This window comes from Procambarus clarkii, chromosome 26 (assembly GCF_040958095.1).
Source record: "Procambarus clarkii isolate CNS0578487 chromosome 26, FALCON_Pclarkii_2.0, whole genome shotgun sequence".
Classification (NCBI taxonomy): domain Eukaryota; kingdom Metazoa; phylum Arthropoda; class Malacostraca; order Decapoda; family Cambaridae; genus Procambarus; species Procambarus clarkii.
The window spans coordinates 18,371,245-18,381,383 of record NC_091175.1 but is presented as its reverse complement, the minus strand read 5'-3'; the positions used below and the strand labels follow the sequence as shown (position 1 = coordinate 18,381,383).

Sequence of the window (10,139 nt, the reverse complement as noted above, 5' to 3'; positions counted from 1 at the left end):
TTTACTTTTTAAGCACGTTATAACGTCGAAACCCAGCCATTTGGACTGGACGGTAGAGCAAAGGCTTCACTTCTTGCAGGTTAGCATTCAATCTCAGACCGACCAAATAGTTGGGCATTATTCATTTTCCCCGTCCCATCCTAAATCCTTATCTTCATGCCCCATTTAAGTTTTATATATTCGTAATGGCTCAATACTTTCTCCTCAAAATTACTTTACCTACCTTTGTGTGTTTGCAGCATCCGGACAAGTTTAAATCTGGTTGCGAAATGTTTGATGTGAACAAGTATACGAAGCCTAGTCGTCCGGTGTGTGTGTGTGTGTATATGTGTGTGTGTGTGTGTGTGTGTGTGTGTGTGTGTACTCACCTAGTTGTGTTTGCGGGGGTTGAGCTCTGGCTCTTTGGTCCCGCCTCTCAACCGTCAATCAACAGGTTTACTAGTTGTGTTTTTACGGGGGTTGAGTTTTGCTCTTTCGGCCCGCCGTCAATCAACTGTTTACTAACTACATTTTTTTTTTTTTTCCACACCACACACACACACACACACACCCCAGGAAGCAGCCCGTGACAGCTGACTAACTCCAAGGTACCTATTTACTGCTAGGTAACAGGGGCACTTAGGGTGAAAGAAACTTTGCCCATTTGTTTCTGCCTCGTGCGGGAATCGAACCCGCGCCACAGAATTACGAGTCCTGCGCGCTATCCACCAGGCTACGAGGCCCCCAGATTCGAGGTGTACGAGGTGTACAGATTCCTGTGTGTGTGTGTGTGTGTGTGAGTGTGAGTGTACTCACCTAGTTGTACTCACCTAGTTGTGTTTGCGGGGGTTGAGCTCTGGCTCTTTGGTCCCGCCTCTCAACCGTCAATCAACAGGTGTACAGATTCATGAGCCTATCGGGCTCTGTCATATCTACACTTGAAACTGTGTATGGAGTCAGCCTCCACCACATCACTTCCTAATGCATTCCATTTGTCAACCACTCTGACACTAAAAAAGTTCCTTCTAATATCTCTGTGGCTCATTTGGGCGCTCAGTTTCCACCTGTGTCCCCTTGTGCGTGTTCCCCTTGTGTTAAATAGACTGTCTTTATCTACCCTATCAATCCCCTTCAGAATCTTGAATGTGGTGATCATGTCCCCCCTAACTCTTCTGTCTTCCAGCGAAGTGAGGTTTAATTCCCGTAGTCTCTCCTCGTAGCTCATACCTCTCAGCTCGGGTACTAGTCTGGTGGCAAACCTTTGAACCTTTTCCAGTTTAGTCTTATCCTTGACTAGATATGGACTCCATGCTGGGGCTGCATACTCCAGGATTGGCCTGACATATGTGGTATACAAAGTTCTGAATGATTCTTTACACAAGTTTCTGAATGCCGTTCGTATGTTGGCCAGCCTGGCATATGCCGCTGATGTTATCCGCTTGATATGTGCTGCAGGAGACAGGTCTGGCGTGATATCAACCCCCAAGTCTTTTTCCTTCTCTGACTCCTGAAGAATTTCCTCTCCCAGATGATACCTTGTATCTGGCCTCCTGCTCCCTACACCTATCTTCATTACATTACATTTGGTTGGGTTAAACTCTAACAACCATTTGTTCGACCATTCCTTCAGCTTGTCTAGGTCTTCTTGAAGCCTCAAACAGTCCTCTTCTGTTTTAATCCTTCTCATAATTTTAGCATCGTCCGCAAACATTGAGAGAAATGAATCGATACCCTCCGGGAGATCATTTACATATATCAGAAACAAGATAGGACCGAGTACAGAGCCCTGTGGGACTCCACTGGTGACTTCACGCCAATCGGAGGTCTCACCCCTCACCGTAACTTTCTGCTTCCTATTGCTTAGATACTCCCTTATCCACTGGAGCACCTTACCAGCTACACCTGCCTGTCTCTCCAGCTTATGTGCCAGCCTCTTATGCGGTACTGTGTCAAAGGCTTTCCGACAATCCAAGAAAATGCAGTCCGCCCAGCCCTCTCTTTCTTGCTTAATCTGTGTCACCTGATCGTAGAATTCTATCAAGCCTGTAAGGCAAGATTTACCCTCCCTGAATCCATGTTGGCGATTTGTCACGAAGTCCCTTCTCTCCAGATGTGTTACCAGGTTTTTTCTCACGATCTTCTCCATCACCTTGCATGGTATACAAGTCAAGGACACTGGCCTGTAGTTCAGTGCCTCTTGTCTGTCGCCCTTTTTGTATATTGGGACCACATTCGCCGTCTTCCATATTTCTGGTAGGTCTCCCGTCTCTAGTGACTTACTATACACTATGGAGAGTGGCAGGCAAAGTGCCTCTGCACACTCTTTCAGTACCCATGGTGAGATCCCATCTGGACCAACAGCCTTTCTAACATCCAGATCCAGCAGGTGTCTCTTGACCTCCTCTCTCGTAATTTCGAACTCCTCCAAGGCCGCCTGGTTTACCTCCCTTTCTCCTAGCACAGTGACCTCACCCTGTTCTATTGTGAAGACCTCCTGGAACCTCTTGTTGAGTTCCTCACACACCTCTCTGTCATTCTCTGTATACCTGTCCTCGCCTGTTCTAAGTTTCAATACCTGTTCTTTCACTGTTGTTTTCCTTCTGATGTGACTGTGGAGTAGCTTTGGTTCGGTCTTGGCTTTGTTTGCTATATCATTTTCAAAATTTTTCTCTGCTTCTCTTCTCACCCTGACGTACTCATTCCTGGTTCTCTGGTATCTCTCTCTGCTTTCTGGTGTTCTGTTATTCCGGAAGTTCCTCCACGCCTTTTTGTTCAGTTCAGTGTGTATGTGTGTGTGTGTGTGTGTGGTTTAGTTGGTCTGCTGACATTGTTTATTAAAGTCTTTATTGACAAAATTAATGTACAGTTTGCCTTATCCGAGTAATTCAATTAAGTCTTATTGCACTGAGGAGGATGTTCATATTCACTGTCACACTGGGCAGTGAAGATGCTGCTCATATTCACTGTCACACAGGACAGTGAAGATGCTGCTCATATTCACTGTCACACAGGACAGTGAAGATGCTGCTCATATTCACTGTCACGCAGGACAGAGAATCATACATAAGACAATAGGTCTAAATTGTTGATAGTTAGTACTTATATATATTTCATGAAGTTATACTCCACTATATCAGATATTATATGTTTTAATTTACGAATTTAATGTACAGGACAGGGATGGATTCTAATAGAAGTATTTAAAAAAAAAAAATCCTTTATTTAATATGGACAAGGAAATTTTGAATAAGTGGTCAGGATGTGTTCCAATATACAGAAGTTAATTATTTAGTTACAGAGTTGATTGAACAATAGGCTACGAGGTCCAAAATCTTTTACAGTTTTGTATTCAACAATGAAGTGTTCAAGTGAATGTTTTAATAGTTTGTTACAGAATATGCAAGCTGAATATAATGAGAAACTCCATCTGGGTGTCGCAGTAGCTGTGAACATATACTTTGGTATATGTTCTATCACTCTATCAAAGGGTAAATACTGCAATATAAAATTACACTGAAGTATATAACATCAAGCACAAGTAGCCTAATAGCTCTCAGTTTCAGGAGATATATCAACTGTATATAATCTCAGCTTTGGGAATATGCCTTTGTTGTCAATCCAGGTGCAATATATTTGCCAGTTGGAAGGAGACAAATTTATCGATACATGAAACTCTTGACCACTCTCGCATGTGAGCTAAATTAATTTGTATTATTAGAAGTCAGTGCAAAGATCACTTTTGATACTAACATATTTCGCCTAAATTTCCAAAAATCTGTATTTATTTGCAATGATTTGAACACCAGTATAAAACTGACAAACACCCCAAATATTGTATATTTCGTTTTCAGGCTTAACACATAGCCCATATATCTTCTGTCAGGAGTGACTCCACTAAGATAGAAAACATATATTTAAACGACTCATTGTAGTCTCATTTTTGTAGGTATAGGATGCAAATAGAAAACTCATTGATTCCCTCAGCAGTTGGTAGGTATGTTGAGGTTGTCAGCGGTTTGTTGTCATATTGGAGTTGTTAGCCATGTTGGGGTTGCTAGCGAAGTGGAACTGCAAAATTATGGCCAGATAAGAAGTGACGAAGTTCATCATCTGTGGTATAAAATGGGGTATTAGCTCAACCTCTCCATGTAGGGGATTCTCGACGAATAATTAGTTTGGTTAGGTATATGTGTACATTATAGTCTTTTAAGATCCTGAACCGTACACTTACATGTGTAATTTAGATATGTGCTTCTGAAGATAGACAAATATGTATATTATATATATGAAAAACAATGTACTGCTCACAGGGCTGAGTGAACAGACACTTACAGCCAACAGGTTGGTCCTGGAGACAGTGTAGAAACCGCAGGGGTCAGTGACAACAGGTAGCTCACTTATCTTGATGATCTTCTTAACCTGTAATGGACAAACAACATTTATATTTACTAACCAGTTGTACCTGAACTAATTGCTATTGTGCTCTGCAATTTGGACAAAACACCCATTTAATGATCATATAAATTTTGATCAAACTAGTACAGACTTTTCGTGTTCAGTCCCTTGTTGTACAATTATAAGCGTAAATTCATTGAATAGCACTAAGTTACGATTATGAAGCAAGCATGGTGTGCTCTGTACAGTGGTGACGACTCACGACTCCTAACCGGTTGAGGGGACCAGGAAATTGGTTTTATTGAGCACGAGGGGGGTAAACAAAACATTGAGCCTTGAAAATGTAATGTTGTGTATATAAGTTCCCAAGGAACATAGTGATAACAGGACCAGGTGGTAGAAACGTTGAAGATTCTTTGTGAGGAAAGATATATTATCACACAAGTACGATTGAAAGTTAAAGGGGGATTTTTAATGACAGATAAAGTTAACACTTATAGCCAGCTAGTGAGGCCGCCAGGTCACCAGGCGACCACAAAGGTTAACAAATACGGAACTCTTGTGAGAACAATGTTCACACCCACAGAACTCTTGTGAGAATACTACACACAGTCTTTCCTGGTAGCTCGTGCTCCTCAGCTCTGGAACAAGATTTTGTGTATGTGTGCATAGTATACCACATGGAGATGCATGTAAACAAAAAAATGAATAACTTCAGTTTTCAGACTATGTGACGAAATGGTTTGAAATGATTGTAGTAGTTGGAGTTGGTTATTGATGAGTTACCACTCTGTAACGATGCGGGTGAGGTAGTTGGCGTTGGCCAGCACATTAAGGAATATCATCATGATCCAGAAGCTAATCGCCTAGGTGAGTGCTCTATGTGAGTGAGGTACGAGTTACTAACTAACAGGTCAACTTGCCTCGGCTTTAATCTCTAGCTGATCTCTGTTGTTCCTCTTGATCGCCTCCACGTAGAGTACTATCCTCCCTGGAGTCGCAGCCTAATGGTGGGAAGATACAGTAAGAATGTCAGCTTGTGATTGGTTGTTCGAGAGACGTTTAGAGCTTAGGGTCTCACTAGTGATTGGTTGAAGGGTTGGGGGTTGTGAGCTGAGGGTGGTAATTGAGGTAGTTGTAGGTTGTGACCTGATAACGTGTTTGTTTTTTTTGAGGTAGCTGTGGGAGGTGTGGTTCTTTGCATGGTTGAGGCATTATAGCTGGGTTTGTGGACTGCTGTTGGTTTTATGATGCCGTTCTGAGTTAAAAGTGAAGGTTGCGGTTGATTGAAGGTGCCAATCGATATCAGGACTTGGTTGTAAATTAAATTTATAAGGGTTGTAACCCTTAAATTTGAAGATATATATATATATATATATATATATATATAATATATATATATATATATATATATATATATATATATATATATATAAGGACTCCTTTAATTTGAATTTATACATTGCTACCCTAAATTTAGAATTTTATATTAGGGTTTTAAAAATTTAGTTATACACTGCGTCCATAAATTTAAGTTCTAACTTTAGGTTAACACTGTTTATGTAGATAAGGAAGATGAGGAGAACAATAAAGAGAAAAAAAAATACTTATACACCAAGTTATTCTACATTATTACATTCATGAGAGTAATAAGCTAATACCAAATAATCAAGAATTTTATCACCTGTCTAAAAACACTGACAAATTCTATTTGCTATTAAAAGAACGAGTATCTTATATACCTCCTTCTGAAGCAAGTCTGCCGTGTAGCCTTGAAGGTAGAAGATAGCCACGATAGACATGGCTCTTATGTATATTGCAACGTATTCATGGACAGTTGCGATGGATTGGGGATAAGCAATCATGTAAATGATCATTAAGGTGAGCAGCACGAGTCGCTCTAGGCTGGAGAGAAACAGAAGGACCGACAAAGCACTGGAAAACTCTTGGTGGATCCTATGTAGCCTCATGTATGTATGTCGGAGCTTGCAGGTGGAGTCAAGCAGAGATGCTGGGGTTTCTTCCATACCCGCCTGGCGGGTTATACGGGTAGTTAGGTTATCCTTCATAACCCCCTGGCCGGTTATGCGGGTAGTTGGGTGATCCTCCATACCCGCCTGGCATGAGAGCAGACGCTCCAGGGACCCGTTGGTGCAAATGAAAGCGTTCCGGAGTACATGATCAGCAGTGACGCACAGTACCAGTGGAAAGCTCAGCACTAGTGGCATAACGGGTATACCGTAGGCCATACTCAGTTTCAGCACGGGGTGTGATGAAGTCTTTTTAAATATATTACCGTACCATACAGTCTTCATAATGAAATCAGAAAACGGTGAAAGAAGAATAATAAACATCTTGAACAGATAAGATCCGGTCATCAACTGGAATCCTTCAAGCAGCATGAGATCCTCTAAGGACCGCAGCAAGGTGACCAAGGCTCGACTCCTCCACCAGAATATGATCCCCGCAAGGACAGGCGCCATGTCACTCATGGCGATACCCACCAAATCAATAGCCAGGAAAACAGGAGTGTATGGTGCCATTAATATCAGAGGCAACGAAGTGATGCCTAGAAACAAGAAGAACAAACAGTAAATTAGTATGTACTCATGTGTCGTGATAAGAATTACATTGTGTTAGATAAAAAGTTGATAATTCAAGACAACTGCCAAGCTTAGATATTTCTTAAAGAAAGCAAAGGCAGACGTTGAAACACTGTGTAACGGGGTTGCAATATATTTTATGTATTGGGGGACCTAAAATTCCACTCTAATGCTTCGTGTGCGCTTTTCTCCGAAAATATGGGATATATATATATATATATATATATATATATATTATATATATATATATATATATATATATATATATATATATATATATATATATATATATATATATATATATATATATATATAATATATATATATATATATATATATATAATATATATATATCAATTAGAACTCTAATTAATCCGGCCAGGATTCGAACCCATGCCGTCCAGGATCGCCCCTAAACGTACACAGTACCGTGACCCCCGCGCCACTTATCATCTGCTGCAGGTGGTCAAGGTACTGTGTATGTTTAGGGGTGATGCTTGACGGCATGGGTTCGAATCCTGGCCGGGTCAATTAGAGTTTTTAGTGGTCTATGCCGCAGGGGTCTCCAAACTTTTCAATGTAAGGGCCACATAATATATTTCCCATATTTATGCGGGCCGGAGGAATAAAAAATGAAAAAAAACAAAAAAAAAATCAGTGCCAGTAATTTAATTTCCTCAAATATTAAAGTATAAACATGGAAAAATTAAAACATATCTTTTTGGAAAAAATCAGGGTAAACTAAATAGATTCCTGCCTTTAGTTTTATGCAACCAAATTAGTGTGACGAATGATACTGTCGTTTTGACTTCAAAATTTCATTAAAATCAGGTTCCAGATTAGATGAGCCAATTGTAAGAATTGATTTCAAGTGATCATCAGACAAATTTGCTCGATAGTTAGATTTCACATACTTCATTTTGGAAAAAGTTTGTTCACACAAGTATGTTGAACCAAAAATGGACACAAAACTACAAGCAAACTTTATCAAATTTGGAAACTGATCTGGCTGCAGGCATTTATAAAACTCAATCAGATTTCCTTCTCTATACTTATCTTTCAGTCTGTCATCTGCCTGGAGATCAATAATTTCCATTTGAAATTGAGTTGGAAGCAGCGAAGCCCCACTCGCCCTCCATCCCCACAATATACAGTTATACACAACTGATTGGTTGTAATGCACAACACATACCTACCAGTATTAGTATCTGTGCGTCACACTATCGAGAGAGAGGAAAACTGACTCGGGTTGAGCGCCACCAGTCAGCAGCCCCAGCTTTTAATAATTCTGTGATGCCATTCGTACGATAATTATTTTTTCAAGGCCACCACACAGGGCCACACAGGTTTGGAGGGCCGGATGAAATTATGTGGCGGGCCGGATGTGGCCCGCGGGCCATAGTTTGGAGACCCCTGGACTCTATGGGTTGCGTGTTCCTGCAGCTTACTCACATATATATATGTATATACTTACAGACAAACAGAACTACGAATAATAAGATCATGATGAGGAAGATGAGGGCCATGGTAGGGGCCAGCAGCGTCTTCGTCAGCGACCAGCGTCCATGGGGGCCGCCCAGGGGCAGCAGACCCAGCAGTACTCCCGCCCACTCCACCCATAACACCACCCACGTCCCGCCCACGGCTCCTACGCCCCGTTGGTCAACATTCCTGCAATGTCAAACATTCTGTGGGTTAGTAGTAGGCAGCCATCAGTCTCAGGAGACTATGGAGTTGCGCTCTGGTTGTCGGTCTGGAGTGGCCTCTCCAGGGCGCAAAGCCAGGGTAGGTTGATTCGGGGGAGAAGCTGTCACCCATGCAGCAGGTCCCCCCTCACCACGGCGCCGAAAGTCTCCAATGGAATCGGCAAACGGCAATACGATTGGTTCCAGCGCCGTCGCAGGAACTGTCAGAATGAGGTTGAAGGCAACAACGAACTGCCTTAGGGGCTCCTCGAAGTTGGTAAAAGAAGGCACAGGGACTCCAAACCCGGACACCGCCGTGGTCGGGGCCAGAGAAGAACCACCCCAGCAAGGACAAGAACGATTCCATAGTCTTCTGAAGCAGAGCCTGGGGCCGCACGAGCCCCAGGGGGTGGACGTCCCGGTCCCGCACCTACGGGTTCCAGAAAGAGATCGTCACAGCCCTCGTTCACCCGAGAACGGCTTCCTTCATTTACTCAGCAGAAGGAAGAGTAATAAATATTAGTTACAACAACAACAATAATAATAATAATAATAATAATAATAATAATAAATTCCTTAGACTGTGGGTTACTCGTATTAATATATATATTACTACCAATCTTTACCAGGTCAACAATTTTTTCAAATATATTCAGCAAGGGAGCAAATGTGTTACCACAACCACGTGAGTTAGGAAAGGGCAATATTAGAACATCGCGATTTGAAATAAGAAATTCTGCCGGAACAACCGTGGACATCTTCAAGAGAAAACTAGATCATTTTCTTCCAAGAACTATCAGATCAACCGGGCTATGGTGGATATGTGGGCCTGCGGGCCGCTCCTAGCAACAGCCTGATAGAACCCCCCCCCCCCCTCTTACACGTCAAGCCTGGCCTCGGGCAGGGCTTGGGGAGTAGAAGAACTCCCATAACCCCATCAACCAGGTATTTGTTTTCCTTTTGTTTATGAGTTTTTTCTACGCATTCTCTGTTAAACCAAGGGCTGTTAAACCAAGAGCTGTTAAACCAAGGGCTGTTAAACCTAGGACTGTTAAACCAAGGGCTGTTAAACCTAGGACTGTTAAACCAAGGGCTGTTAAACCAAGAGCTGTTAAACCAAGGGCTGTTAAACCAAGAGCTGTTAAACCAAGGGCTGTTAAACCTAGGACTGTTAAACCAAGGACTGTTAAACCTAGGACTGTTAAACCAAGGGCTGTTAAACCAAGGACTGTTAAACCTAGGACTGTTAAACCAAGGACTGTTAAACCAAGGGCTGTTAAACCTAGGACTGTTAAACCAAGGACTGTTAAACCTAGGACTGTTAAACCAAAGGCTGTTAAACCAAGGGCTGTTAAACCAAGAATTGTTAAGGTAAGGAATGTTAAGCCAAAGGCTGTTAAACGAGGGATTCTTAAACCAAGGGCTTTTAAACCAAGTGTTATCTATTGTACCGTATTGGCGTTTGCCTTTCCATTGG

The 10,139-nt window shown here is 41.9% G+C and overlaps 1 protein-coding gene across 1 annotated transcript; it reads right to left on the bottom strand.

Annotated features, from left to right (window-relative positions):
* Window positions 1-5,288: 5,288 nt before the first annotated feature.
* LOC123756652 (uncharacterized) lies at window positions 5,289-8,599 on the bottom strand. The gene is made up of 3 exons (XM_045739879.2): window positions 8,452-8,599; window positions 6,117-6,943; window positions 5,289-5,378 (listed from the first exon to the last, which is right to left on the bottom strand). Exons 1-3 carry the CDS (start codon window positions 8,501-8,503, stop codon window positions 5,289-5,291), a joined length of 969 nt encoding a protein of 322 aa, XP_045595835.2. The 5' UTR covers window positions 8,504-8,599.
* Window positions 8,600-10,139: the final 1,540 nt, after the last annotated feature.

What these genes read in the sequence shown, in the direction of transcription:
- LOC123756652 (XM_045739879.2), bottom strand. Translation starts at nt 8,503, where the DNA reads ATGGCCCTCATCTTCCTCATCATGATCTTATTATTCGTAGTTCTGTTT. An exon ending in ATTCGTAGTTCTGTTTGTCT is followed by an intron (nt 6,944 to 8,451) that starts GTAAGTATATAC and finishes TCTTGTTTCTAG; the next exon opens with GCATCACTTCGTTGCCTCTG. An exon ending in CAGACTTGCTTCAGAAGGAG is followed by an intron (nt 5,379 to 6,116) that starts GTATATAAGATA and finishes TCCCACCATTAG; the next exon opens with GCTGCGACTCCAGGGAGGAT.